The sequence below is a fragment of the Pseudophryne corroboree genome, chromosome 4 (assembly GCF_028390025.1).
Source record: "Pseudophryne corroboree isolate aPseCor3 chromosome 4, aPseCor3.hap2, whole genome shotgun sequence".
In the NCBI taxonomy this organism is placed as follows: domain Eukaryota; kingdom Metazoa; phylum Chordata; class Amphibia; order Anura; family Myobatrachidae; genus Pseudophryne; species Pseudophryne corroboree.
Window position 1 is genome coordinate 294,332,065 of NC_086447.1, and position 14,903 is coordinate 294,346,967.

Consider the following 14,903-nt stretch of genomic DNA (forward strand, 5'->3'; position numbering starts at 1 on the left):
GAAATTATTGTGGAAATTGTAAATAAAGTTCATTTTCAAACATGCAATACATGCACTTTACAGTTCATATGCTACTTGTTCCTAAGGGTGTGATATGTGTGACTGACGGTTAGAATGCTGATAGGGCTAGAGACACAGAAGGTGGAGGCTATGGCTGTTCTCACAGGCCTCTTCTCTTGCACCTCAATTACAGCTCTCTCCTACTCAGTGACTGTCTATACCTGCATTTCCTCTTGCTCGTGACTGTTCATCTCTTCCAACGGTTGCCCACTCCCAGTAGTACGCCGATTACGTCTTTGCTTCCTGACATCTCAGCTGTATGGTGTACTGAGAACTGTGGTGCTAATTGTTACCTGTGCTCTGTTTTAGTTTTCTGTGATGTTAAGTTCTGTAAACCCTGTATTGTTCTAATAAGTGTTGTATGTACGGCGCTGCGAAACACTTGTGGCGCCTTATAAATAAATTGTAATAATAAAAAAGAAGGCACATATAGAATTACATTTTAGCGATGGGATGCAAATCTTGTTTGTATGTGCAAAATGACTTCAAGTTTACAAGCCTATACTTTCAATAGGATGAATTTTGCACGCAGTTGCCCTTTATTTGGGAATGTGCAATTTTAGGTGTCATATAAAGAAAAAAATGACCAGATATTCAAACGGAAAAAAAGAACTTGCCCAATATATACAGCATGAGCAAATGTTTCCGTCGAAGGCTCTGAGAATCCTGCTAAAGGCTAGTACATTAATTTACATACTTGCAAATAATTTCAAATCATCCACTATAGTAAAAGTGTTAAAATATTTTATTACAGAACTCTGCAGTTAAACAAATATTCAGGGTTATGTGAAATGTATGATACAATACGTGCTCACTTTAATAATCATTTGTTATTGTGAGACTGGAATTGCAGACAGGGTCATCTGCAAAACCTTTACTTGGAGTCCAGTAATAATGTTTCTTCAGTCCATGAAAAAGTTCTGCAAGATAAATATGTCCATCTACGGTATATGGCCGAACATCTGTCAAGGAGGCACTGAGACGACCAATAGAAAGAAGGTTTGAAAATGCCTGAAGTAGTACATAGAAACCAAGTTAGTGCTTTCTCTGTTTATGCCACACTGCACAAAATAAAATATAAAACATCCAGGTATCCATAATTAGGGTAAAGTCGGAAAAGAAGCCCAGGCATCTACAAATAGGGGCAATTTTACTAAAAAGTGTGAGATTTTAAAAGTGGAGATATTGCCCATAGCAACCAATCAGATTCTATCTATTATCTTCAAAATAGTGCTAGATGAACTATAAGTAGAATCTGATTGGTTGCTATGGGCAACATTTCCACTTCTAAAAAAAACCTCACACTTTAGTAAATTTACCCCTTAGGGTAAAACAGAAATGGAATATATTAATAGTGTAAATGGAATATATTAATAGTGTAAATAGGTAGAAAACATTATGGCATTTATAATTAGGGTAAAATTAGCAGAAAAAGTCCAGGCATCTACAATTAGTAAAATAGATAGAAACTTACAACCAGCTAGAATTAGGGTAGGGTTGACCTGACCAGCTACCAGCTCTGTCTCCCTTCTCTAACACGGACCAATTCAATGGTGCAAGGTGGTACATGTGGGCCTTGTATGTGTGTGCTTCCTTTCTTTCGATTGGTTTAAATAAATATTTTTTTATGTCTATGGATAAAGTTTATAGCTCCTCTTACTTGAAACCAGCAGCAAAGAAACATAGAATTTGACGGCAGATAAGAACCACTTGGCCCATCTAGTCTGCCCTGAAATTGATTCCTCTCCGTGCCCTGGTCAGTGACATGAATTGGAAAATTATAGAGGCGAGGCATTGACATCTAGTGTGCCTGTTTCACAGATTCAGAGTAGAAGACAGGGCCAATTGTAATAATCCGCAATTTGCAGGAACCGGCGGGATACTCCCCAGATTTAAAGAGGCGATTAGTTCACAGGCTGTTACATTTGGTCCTTAAAGAGGATTATAGCGTGGAACGACTGAGTACCACAGCAACTGCCACATTGGGGTACATTTACTAAGGTGGGAGTTTTTTAGAACTAGTGATGTTCCTCACAGCAACCAATCAGATTCTACTTAACATTTATCTAGCTGCTTCTAAAAAAAATAATATATACAATCTGGTTGCTATGGGCAACATCACCAGATTCTAAAAAAACTCCCACCTTAGTAAATTTACCTCATCCGATGTTATTATGCTTTATTTTTCTATATTAACTCCTTCAACTATACCCAAAACATATATTTGGAATGAGGTTTTTTTTTTATAATTTATTATAATTGCACATTTTTAAAATTTACAATATAGTATTTAGCAATAGTATACATACCATGCAAGCGTCTTCATCAAGTACATTTCCCCAAATGTAGATGTACAGTAGGCTATTATTTGCTTTAATTGCATCTGCCAGGACCTTGAGACCTTGTCCAGTGATATTATTGCTCACAATTGCTAATCTAATGAAGGGACAAAAGGAGGGATACTGTTGAATAAAAAAAATAATAATACGGGTTGAGTATCCCTTATCCAAAATGCTTGGGACCAGATGTACTGTATTTTGGATATCGGATTTTTCCGTATTTTGGAATAATTGCATACCAAAATGAGATATCATGTTGATGGGACCCAAGTCTAAGCACAGAATGCATTTATGTTTCATATACACCTTATACACACAGCCTGAAGGTTATTTTAGATAATATTTCTCATACGTCCTAGAGGATGCTGGGGACTCCAAAAGGACCATGGGGTATAGACGGATCCGCAGGAACTTGGGCACACTATAAAGACTTAAACTGGGTGTGAACTGGCTCCTCTATGCCCCTCCTCCAGACCTCAGTTAGACTTTGTGCCCAGGAGTGATGGGTCACACACTAGGGGAGCTCTACTGAGTTTCTCTAAAAGACTTTATGTTAGGTTTATTATTTTCAGGAAGACCTGCTGGCTACAGGCTCCCTGCAGCGTGGGAGTGAGGGGAGAGAAGCAGACCTACTTCTGTGAGTTTCAAGGCTCTGCTTCTCGGCTACTGGACACCATTAGCTCCAGAGGGTTCGATCACTTGGTGCGCCTAGCTGCTTGTTCCCGGAGCCACGCCGTCACCCCCCTCACAGAAGCCAGAAGAAAGAAGCCGGGTGAGTATGTGAACAGAAGACTTCAGTGACGGCAGAAGACTTCAGTAACGGAGGTACAGCGGTCGCGCTGCGCTCCATGCTCCCACACACCAACGCACTCACAGGGTGCAGGGCGCTGGGGGGGAGCGCCCTCGGCAGCAGGTTGCTGATTTCTTTTTGTGGCTGGCAGAAAAGCATTTGGGTGCCTGAGCACCGTGTCCCATACCCCCGCCAGCATATACTGCTCGCTGCGCGCCATTACTCCCCCGCTGCCGGCTTCCACGGGTGCAGGGCGCTGGGGAGGGAGCGCCCTGGGCAGACATTTAACAGTTTTCTGTGTGACACTCTGGCGGTGCCGGGGCTCCGTGTCCCGGACACCCGCCAGTATGTGTAGCGCACAAGGCGCCATCTCTCCACCGGCTCCATGGGTGCAGGGCGCTGGGGGGAGCGTCCTGGGCAGCATGTCTTGATTCTTCCCGGGCGGGGGAACATACCCGGACTCCGGGTGTCTTCACCCCGCCAGGGCACTGCGCTCCATCGCTCCCACACACCAACGGTTTCCGTGGGTGCAGGACGCGGGGGGGCGCCCTGGGCTGCGTTTTGGATATATAGGGGTATATACAGGGGATTAATCCCTGTATATAGGTCCCCAGCTCAATTTAAGATATATGTTTGGGCGGGCTTAAGCGCGCGGGGGGGGGGGGGGGGCGGAGCTTAGCCCTTACACAGGAGTCGGCGCCATTTTTCCTCAGGTACCCGCCAAGATTTACTGTATGGTAAGAAGGAGGGGGGACACAGTGTTTTTTAATGCTATATGGGTGTAATATAGCATTATGTTAAATAATGGACGCATAATCCTTGTTGTGTTACATAAATTCACTGTTTCCCTGTTTATTTACCCACTATTGGTAAGTCGACATGTGTCGACAGGTGTGAGGGCTTTGTCAAAAGCTCCTGTGGGGATAACTGTCGGTTTCGCCGACGCTTGGCGGTACTTGATTCAAACAACTAAGTATTAGCAGGTTGCTTTTGTGTGCTTAAAAACAAGTAAACACGCTAGGGGAGACACGGTGGTCTGTCTATGCCCTGTCGGTATCAACGGTATTTCCTGGGTAAAAGAATTAACAGGCTGTTATTGCCTTGTACCTGTATTTGTATATATATTTATATATATATATATATGTGGGGGGAGTGTTATTACAATTGTATATGTATGCTTCCCTCAGACCCCTTGGGGTTCCAAGATTATTATTATTTTTGCCCGCTTACTATTCCGTGCTGTCGACATTTACTCAGTTTCTGTCGGCCGTAACGTTCCTGGTAGATCCACATCGGGGGCACGTCAGTACATGGTCATACACATTCACAACACATTACTGTCTATAGGGACCTGATAGGTCTGGACAATCCACTTGCGTATACGTTATATCTATATGTATATATATATGTAGATATAACTTTATATATGCATGGTTAGGATATGGGTGTTTTATTGTGTATTACATTATGTATATCCATGAATGCTGAAATAATGGTATTCTTCTCATGTGCTGGTCGCTCTGTTGATTAAGCTCTAGATTGGCCGGGACGAGTTGGTTTCGATCCTCTCAGGGAGTACGAATATTATTTTCTTCACAACGCGGAGAGAAAATTATGACAGTCAACTCCTGGTCGACGCAGAGCCCGGTCGTAAAGGATCATACACAGGCAGCTAAGTGAAATTTTATTTCTATACTTTGACCTTATGTGCACTGTATGCACTTGAGGGAGTGTTGTGGTCGGGTAGGCATCCGATAGAATTATCCTACCCAGAGTGGGTAGGCTTGCCTATGTTTATTCTTCCTTATAACATTACAGCAGGCTGCCACGTGACAGCAGATGGTGTGACCGGTAAAATGCGGAGGAGGTCTCCGGGAGTTTGCTGGTGGGAGGTATACAGCTGTTTGGTGTGGCCTCTGTTCAGTCAATCTCGGCGGTTTCCACTGGTAAGTCTGAATTCGCGAGTTAGCCTCTTTCACAACGGTTGGTGACGCATTCTTTTGTGGGATGCAGTCGTTTTTACCAGTTCAATACCGTTCTTTTTTCCTTTTCTGTGTAGACAGTGGAAGGTGAAAAGGTAAGTGTTCTGCAGCCTGGTTAGGTTCGCAGAAGTGGACGTAGTTTTCTGTTTCCACTACATACACCACTTGTCGCTGAGTCTATATGGCTGGTCCCCACTCCGGTGACCACTTATCTACTAATTTTCAGTTAGTCCAGGAATAGACTAGGACCTGTGAGTTATTTATAGAAGCCAAAGGGGAACATTCTGAGTTACGGTTGTTTCCCCTTACTGTTTTTTCTAATAGATCTTGCCTTTCCCCTATGGAAGGGGAGGTAGTACGCGACGCCATACAGAGGTGCGTCACGTTCAGGACATTGTCTGGTTGTCCCTGTATGAAGGTGCATATCGTTGTTTATCTCTGACTGTTCTTCGGCGCAGGGATTGGCTGTTGTTCCCAACGACGCAGATGTCAGAAGTGGGTTTCAGAGTAGATACTGACCGGTTAAGGTTCGGTGTTTTTCCTGTGGAAAGAGGTCTGAGGATCCAGAGTTGGATCGGCTTTGAGGTGACACCTCATCAATAGGTTCCGTTAATAAGACAGATGGGTGCGGCCTAAGAGGCCTTTTTCGGTGAGCAGGTCTAATACCAGAGTGGTTTTCATGGGACCAGTTGGAAATGGGGTCCGGGTCTGACCTGCGCATGCACCGGAATATAATCAAAACGGCCAGGACATCGCTCCTGTGGTGTCTGCTCGGTTCTTTCCTTCTAGAGGAATGAAGGTTAGGGATCCGGGTTTAGATCCTGGTGTCCGTGCATACAGATCTCCGAAGCTGGGGAGCAGTCCTTTGCAAGGGACGTATTTCCAGTGGATGAGGTCAAGTTGGGAAAGTTGTCTGCTGTAAGCTTTCTTGAATTAAGAGCTATTTTAGACGAACGTATTCTTCGTGTTCTGCCCGTGTTAATTCTGCCAGACGACTTGTCAGCAATGGCGTAAGTAAACCACTAGGGTGGAACAAGGAGCAAAGCGACAATGGCAGAAGATGCACAGTTTGCAGTTGAGTGGGAAGTCTGGTAAACGCTATATTAGCAGTCTTCGTTCCGGAGGTAAACGACGGAGGAATAGATTTCCTCTGCGGACACGATATCCAGCCGGGAAAAATTCTGTCATCATCGAGAAGCTTTCCCAGACGTGACAAGTCTTTGAGGAGTGTCGCAATTGGACATGTTGGCGTCTCGCCTCAACGAGAGGCCTCGAGGAGATTGTTCCAGGTCAAGGGACACTCAAGATATAGCAGTGGACATCCTCGTGACACCGTGGGTGTTTTGAGTCGGTCTAGGTGGCCTCTCCGCTTTCACTTTTCTGACAGTGGTAAGCGTAAGATGATCGAAGGTTCCGATGATCCTCTTAAATCCAGTCTAGCCAGCGAGGGTTGGCTATCCAGTTTTTCATGGTTTACTCATAGAAAATTACTGCCCTCTTCCTTTACGTGAGGTAGTTACAACAAGATCAGGGCGTGTATCAGGACTTACCGCGGCTGCGTCTGACGGCGGAGCGGTTGAATGTCATATCCTAAGCCGAACGGGAGTTCCCAGTGAAGTCGTTTCTTCAATTCTTCAGGCTAGGAAAGAACTAACGGCACTGCGTTACCACCGTTGTTGGAGTAATTATGAGTCTCGTGTGTATCCAGGAAGGCTCCTATGGAGGACTTTCAGCTAGGTCGTGCTTATCCATACTTTACAAGCCGATGTGGAGGCAAGCCTAATAAGTTTCTTTACGAAATTTCTCTCTTGGAAAGTGGTTAGGCTATTGACTTTGACGTCCGCAAGGCGGGTGTCGGAAGTGGTGGTTTTGTCTCACAAGAGCCTTGTTTGTGCTTTCAGGTGGATAGAGAGGAATTGAGTACTCGGTTGGTAGTTCTACCAAGAGTGGTTTCTGGGTTTCGCAGAAATCGGCCTATTTTGATGCCGGGGTTACTTAGGCATTAGCTGGTTCAAATTCCCTTGATCTAGCCAGGGATTTGAGTATGTAGGTCATCAATTTGGCTCAGTTTGGAGAAACAGAGGCCCTGTTTGTCTGGTATGTTCCCAGCTTGGTTTGGGAGACTGCGTTATGCAGTCTGTTACATGCTGAATCTGTGATGCGGTTTGGCATGTTCGTTCTACGGCTGATTTGCCGTCACCGAAGTCGGTGGAGGTTCCTTCTTTTGGGAAGATGGGCTTTTCTTGGGCGGATGCCCGAGGAGTCTCGGCGGTTCAACTTTGCCGAGCGGATTCTTGGTCGGGATCAAACGCTTTTGCTATGCTCTACAACAGGGCTGGCCAAACCAGTCCTCGAGATCTACCAACAGTACACATTTTCCAGACCACCTAGCTGGTGCACAGGTGTAGTCATTACTAATTAAGATGTGCTGCATTCATTCCTAACTGACAATTCTACAGATCTCCAGGAGGCCTGGAAAACATGAACTGTTGGTAGATCTCGAGGACCGGTTTGGCCAGCCCTGCTCTACAAGTTTGATACCCTGATTTTTGGGGACCTTATGTTTGCTCATTCGGTGCTGCAGAGTCGTCCGAACTCTCCCGCCCATTTTGGAGCTTTGGTATAAACCCCATAGTCCTTTTGGAGACCCCAGCATCCTCTAGGACGTATGAGAAAATAGGATTTTAGTACCTACCGGTCAATCCTTTTCTCTTAGTCCGTAGAGGATGCTGGGCGCCCGTCCCAGTGCGTACAGTATCTGCAGTTATTGCTTTTGGTTACACCCTGGTGGTGTGTCTTCTCTGTCTGGCGGTTGCTACCATTGTTCATGACATGGCATGCGGGGTCTTAATTTTGCTTCTGTGGACACACGGGTTGTGTTACATATTTTCTCAGCATGTGGCTGTGTTTTGTTCATGCCGTTGGCTGGTATTCTACTGAATGCCACGTTCTACGGTGTGTTTGAGGTGTGAGCTGGTATGACACTCACCGTGTTTATAACAATAAATTCTTTCCTCAAAATTGTCCATCTCTCCTGGGTACAGTTTTCTAACTGAGGTCTGGAGGAGGGGCATAGAGGGAGGAGCCAGTTCACACCCAGTTTAAGTCTTTATAGTGTGCCCAAGCTCCTGCGGATCCATCTATACCCCATGGTCCTTTTGGAGTCCCCAGCATCCTCTACGGACTAAGAGAAAAGGATTTACCGGTAGGTACTAAAATCCTATTTTTTAATAACTTTGTGCATTAAACAAAGTGTGTGTACATTCATACAATTCATTTATGTTTCATATACACCTTATACACACAGCCTGAAGGTCATTTAATACAATATTTTTAATAACTTGTGTATTAAACAAAGTTTGTGTACATTGAGCCACCAGAAAACAAATGTTTCACTATCTCAGTCTCACTCAAAATATTCCGTAGTTCTGAATATTCCGTATTTCGGAATATTTGGATATGGGATACTCAACCTGTAATAATAATAATTCAAAGACATCGGGAATTTATTTTTTTGAATTTTTTTCCATTGTTATACCATTGGGACTCGGGCATGTAATACTAACGCTTTGAGGCTGCTGTTGGACGAATGAATGGCTTCAGCAAGGTAGATTGCACCTCCATCCTCCATCCTGTTTGATGTCAGGTCTAAGACCTCTAGTGTTGTATTTGTCTTCAGAAGTTTGGCCAAACACTTAACACCATCACACGTTATCTTATTGCTGAAAGAGTAATACAGAAGCATATTTATAGGTGTAATGTAGCAAAAAATAAATAAAAATACCATTTTAAAGTTGTCAGATATCTGTGTATTAAGAGTAAAAGATTAAAATCCTTGTCAGTTTACACTACTATACATCCCCCAGAACCTCACCACGTCCTCTCCTGATGTGGCTGCTTCATTTTGTTGACACTCCTAAATTTCAAAGCCTCTGTGTTCAAGTGGTGAAGGTCTAAGGGTGGGTACACAGTAGATCGATCTCCGCACGATATGTTGTCTCCGGCCAAATCGGGACAACATATCAGCCGGATCAATCATTGCGTATTGTGGGTTGCATGCAACATCTTCTGGTTGGCCATGCTGCATAGCCAACCAGAAGATATCTTGTACAATACCATGCTGCCAATTGCAACATGGCACTGTACTTCGTGCAATCATCCCCAAGTGTGTATACATGTGCAATGCAGAGACCATGACACCCGTCAGATCGGCCAGGAACACATCGCTCTGATGTGTGCCCGGCATGACTGACTGCATGGGATATGCAAATGTAAACTGAAGAAGATTTAGAACAGCATTGGAATACAAGATACAAATCAATATAAAGTGTATCTAACAAAGTAATCAAGATTCACGAGGGACCAGTCAACTTAGCTATACAGTATGTACTGAACTTAAATACAGTGGAGTGGAAGCAGTGAACATTAATGATGTTGCTTTCTTAGCAATTTGTTCTGTTTATGCACTTATAGGTGCATATGTACTAATTATCAGGTTTTAGACCCGATTTTTGTTTGTTTTTTTAAACATATTTTATTGGAATGAACTGACAAGTATATAAAAATAAATTGCAGTGTAAATTAGTTTTGCGAAAAATTTCAGAAATTGCTAGTCTTAATGAAGAACAAAACCAACAACATCTCAGTACAAATATTACTACTAAAATAATTAGAATTTCATATTGGCGTTAATCACGGTAATATGAAATTAACATTCGCCCAAATGTAATAAAAATCACATGAACGCACAGGGGCTCCCAAAAGAGACCATTCCTGCAATGTATAAAAAAGGAGCCAGTCCCTGCGATGAGTAAAGAAAGGAACCAGTCCCTGCGATGAGTAAAGAAAGGAACCAGTCCCTGCAATGTGTAAATAAAGGAGACGGTGGGGGGCGTGGCCTGACCTTGCTGAGGGAGAGACGTGTCCCTTTGTAGCTCATGCATAAGGCAATTATAACAGCTTTTCCCCGCACTCCCAAGAAGCTGTTACTGCCCAGGGAACACCCTGCTCTCACCCCTCGGGCAGCGCTGAGGAGTCAGGGACCATGCTAGGTGATCCCACAGGTTGCAGCCTGCCCATCCACCTGAAGCCGGGACCTAGATTTCTGCCTGCACCTGCCACGAACTTCCGGACCGGAGGAAGCCGCGGTACAGAGACTCCCACCGCCCGCCGAGACTGATGCCCCTGGGGCCACCAGGCACACGCTCTCTGCAGAGGCTGCGGCTCTATTACACCCACCCGGTGCCTCTGACCTCCCGTAGCTGCCGTGGCTGGCGGCCCTGGTTCCCGGTGCAGCGGCGACCATCTTGCGGATCCCACCCACCTGCATCCCGGGACAGCTGGCACCCTCAGGGGCTCTCCATCCGCACTAGCAGTCCCCCCCCCCTGTGGGCCCCAGGCTATTCTCACCTCTGGGGCTGAGTGTCAGTGTGAGATACCTACAAATCACAGCATCTGCTGCTGCCACATTTATATCTCTCCTCCCCCCCTCCGCAAGAGTCTGTGAGTAATCCTTGATGGGTCCCCCATAGTGGTGCCCGGGTCACTGGCTGGTCCATGCCTGACAACCCGCTCTGGTGCACACCACCCGCTTGCTCCAGTGGAAAAGCGACAGCAACAAGGTGTGTTGCTGGTATTCCTGCCAGGTGTCCCCTGTTTGTTTGTGCAGGGACCTTATCCCTGCAATCGATTACAGCCTCCATACACACCCGAGCTCTGCAACAGCCTCAACCTCACGCCAGTCTTCTACGTGTCCTACCCTGATTTGGATGAAGTATGGCGCTCTCTGAAAGGAGCTCAACTGTAATTATGGGCTAACTCCCTTTCCATAAGCTCCGGGTGGTTCTTACCATAGAAAAAATACCTTTCCCCCCTCCCCTCTATATCTGGTAACTCCTTGGGTATACACGACCATTGTTATTTCAGTATCTGTGGTCTTTGTTTCTACTTTAGGTTACTACCCTACGGGAGTCCTTACTCCCCTACATCTCTCTCTGCCCTTCCTAGCCCCCGGCTCCAATATGCCTAAATATAAGAAATCTGGCCCCCAGAATATTGTCTCCTACTTTAAAGCAAACCAAGTGTCTGACCCCACCCTCTACACCCTCTCTGGGCGGTACATCACACGTGGACTCTGACATGGAAGATTCATCACCTCCCTCTACTAAAGCCAACATTGCTGCTATTCTGGCGGATATAAAAGGGTTCCGCCAGGCCATCCAAGATGAGGTTCGCACAACGGTCTCTGGCCTGCAGTCAGAGATAGCCGATGTTGCAACCAGGGTCGACGCCCTCGAAAAGAAACAAGAGGAGATCATCAGCTTCCAACAGATGTTCAAACAAGATAATTTTCAACTTAACCGTGACTTTGTGTTGCTCGCCGACAAGCAAGAAGATCTGGACAACAGGGGGTGCCGAAACAATCTTAGGGTCCGTAACATCCCAGAAACGGTTGAATCCGCCCATCTTGAGGACTACCTGCTCCGCCTCTTTCGCACCCTCGCCGCTTCTATACCTGATGATATGCTACTTTTGGACAGTGCGCATCGAGCCCTCAAGCCCCGCTCCCAGGATCATGCCAGCCTGCGAGATGTGATCCTCTGCTTCCACTATTTCAAGGCAAAAGACCAAGTCTACTCTCAAGCATAACGTTCCCCTGAAATTGCCTTTGAAGGATCAAAATTGCCAATTTTCCAGGATCTCTCTCCTCTTACCTTGGCTAAAAGATGTGAGCTGAAAGATATCACTAAAATACGGAACCATAATATTCTGTATCGCTGGGGCTTCCCTTTTAGCCTGCAAGTGAGCGCCGATGGCAAAACCATCTCGGTGCATTCTCCTGACGAGACCCTACATTTGCTTACCCAACTAAAACTGCTGGCCCCCCGATCTGCCACGACAAGTATATCCAAAGATGCCGGTTCAACACCCTTGCCTCAAAGAGCACCGAGAAAAGAATGGCAAATAGTCAGCCCACGCTCTACTTCTTCAGCGGTGACCTGAGTTTTTGTCTTGTCTCCCTGTCTGGGACTCGGGTCTTCTTAGAAGCCCTGTACACTTCCCAAATGGTGCAATCTTTTTTGGGTAGAGTCCCTAACCGTACCACTATGATATGTTCTCATGCTTCTAATGTGCTCCATGTTATTCTTATTATTCTTGATTCATTTTTTATTCGTATATGTTTTAGGTAGCTCTAGTTATTTGTTGTAGCCTTTCCCTTCGTTTACCGTCATATGTACATGACATATATGATCAATTGTCTCCATGTTATGCCTTATGTTCGTCTCTAGTCCCCCCTCCCCCCCTGGTAACTTCTTCTTAATATGTTGTCTTTTTCTAGCTTTGCTTCATCTTTGTTGCAGCTCCTTTTACACCCGGGGCTTAACCCATATACTATATCCTTACTTTGGTTAGTTCTCCCTTGCTTGGCTCTCTGACCTCGCACCCCACACGGTCGGCATGACCAGCTTCGGACACCCTGGGCTACTTAGCCAAATTTTTCCATGGGTCCGATGATGTGGGCGGGAATTCTCCCAGTCCACACCTTTCCCCTTCCCCTTCTCTCCCTTTCTTCTCTCTTCCTCTTCTATGCACTTCTTTCTCTCCTTCCGCTCCCTTTTTTCTTTTTACGAGGCCGTTGTCCGGGTTCTCTCACATTTTCAGTACATGCTTAATGATCCAAGTACCACTTTATGGCTATTAAATTTTTGACTTTCAACATAAGAGGCTTGAATTCACCTCAGAGGCGTTCCACTCTCTATAGCACCCTCCGTCGCCTTCAAGGTGATGTTATATTCCTCCAGGAAACTCATTTTGCTGGTTCCGGTCATCCTGAACGCAAATCCAAACACTTTCCCCTCACATTCCATGCGTGTGACCCATCCCGTAAAAAGAAAGGGGTGGCTATCCTATTCTCCAAACATCTCACTTTTGTTCCCTCCAGTATATTGGAGGATCCAGAGGGGCATTACCTCATTGTTGTAGGTGAACTTAATGGCACCTTATTCACGTTTCTCTACGTTTACGCTCCTAATTCAGCACAACCTAGCTTTTTACGGGCCCTAAGCTCAACTCTATCTCAACATAGGAAAGGTAGAGTAGTCGTGGCGGGAGACTTTAACACTACGTTGGACTCCCACCTAGATAGGTCTAAACCTGCCCCACGCTCATCATCTAGCTTGATACGCAATAACTCCCTTGCTTACAATCTTTTCTCTCACAACATCTTCTCTTTGACGCCTGACGGGTGAAGGAACCTTCTGCCAAGGACTATACCATCTACTCTCCGGTTCATGACTTCTATACGAGATTGGACATGGTTTTCCTGAGTGCCGAACCTGCGCAATTAATTTTAGATGTTACCATTCATCCTAGTATGTGGTCCGATCACTGTCCATTCACAGTAGACATCAAATCTCCCTATCCTTCCACTCGCTCCTATACCTGGCATTTAGAAGACAAACTACTCTTGAACCCTTCCCTCCGTACTCGAATCGACTCTGATATTAAAACTTATTTTGTCCTTAATGCTGACCCAAGTATTTCACCTCAAATACTTTGGGATGCCCATAAGGCAGTGATCCGTGGATTCCTGATTAAGTCTGCAGCATTCGCCAGGAAAACCAGGTCCAAACGACTTCATGTCCTCATGGATACTGTGGCCCAACTAGAAATGCTCCAAAAAATCTTGGGTTGCGCCGGTGACTATCGCAAGCTCTCGGCAGCCAGAAGGAAACGTAACCTTTTACTAACAGCTAACGCAGAAACCTCCCTTGGATGGCTTAACCAAAAAATTTACGAAAAAAGCGACAAAGCCGATTATTAGCATCCAGACTCCATGCTAAACGGTCACAGAACAACGTCTTATTGATCAATTCGCGATTGGGTAAACCTGTTCACTATCCCACCAGTATTGCGGAGGAGTTCAGGAAGTTCTATGCTCACTTATACAACCTCTCATCTTCTAGTGCTGCTCCCCCCATACTGGTGACGCTTTTTATCTTGTTGCAACCTCCCCAAGCTGTCACCCACCGACCTTGACTCTCTCTATGTTCTAAGATCCTGGTTCAAGAGATTACCACTGTGATTAAGAACTTAAAGCCCCCAGCCCGGTTGGCTTTACTACCAATTATTACAAGACATTTAACTCCATAATCTCCCCTTATCTGCTGAAGGTGTTCAACAATGTAATGTCAGGGTGTTCCTTCTCTAAAGAAGCATTAGAGGCCAGGATTATTGTTATCCCCAAAGATGGCAAGGACCCCTCCGACTGTGCGCATTACAGGCCCATATCGCTCTTAAACACCTACATTAAGATATACGCGAAGATCCTCGCGAACCGCTTGAATAGTGTCTTACCCGATCTGATCCACAAAGATCAGGTAGGCTTCATACCTGGTCGCCAAGCCAGGGACAACACTAGGCGAATAATTAGTCTTATACATTCTCTTAATAGTTCCCGCACGCCTGCTACAGTGTTGTCCCTGGACCCAGAGAAAACCTTCTACCGGATCAGTTGGTCCTTTATGAATTATACTCTGCAGGCCTTCGGTCTAACGGGTAGCTTTCTCTGTGGCGTCCAGGCCTTGTATTCCTCCTCCTCAGCTAGGATCTCTGTGAATGGGATTCTTTCTTCTCCACTCTCCATAACCAACGGCACAATGGGGGTGATTCCGAGTTGTTCGCTCGCTAGCTGCTTTTAGCAGCATTGCACACGCTAAGCCGCCGCCCTCT

General features: G+C 45.5%; 1 protein-coding gene across 1 annotated transcript in view; it reads right to left on the reverse strand.

Annotated features, from left to right (window-relative positions):
* Nucleotides 1-787: 787 nt before the first annotated feature.
* Nucleotides 788-14,903, reverse strand: part of LRRC34 (leucine rich repeat containing 34) — a 70,922-nt gene continuing 56,806 nt past the window's right edge. Inside the window, 3 exon segments of the mRNA XM_063916211.1 lie at nucleotides 788-1,071; nucleotides 2,370-2,496; nucleotides 8,738-8,893. Coding sequence (XP_063772281.1) covers nucleotides 877-1,071; nucleotides 2,370-2,496; nucleotides 8,738-8,893 — 478 coding nt within the window. The 3' untranslated portion in view covers nucleotides 788-876.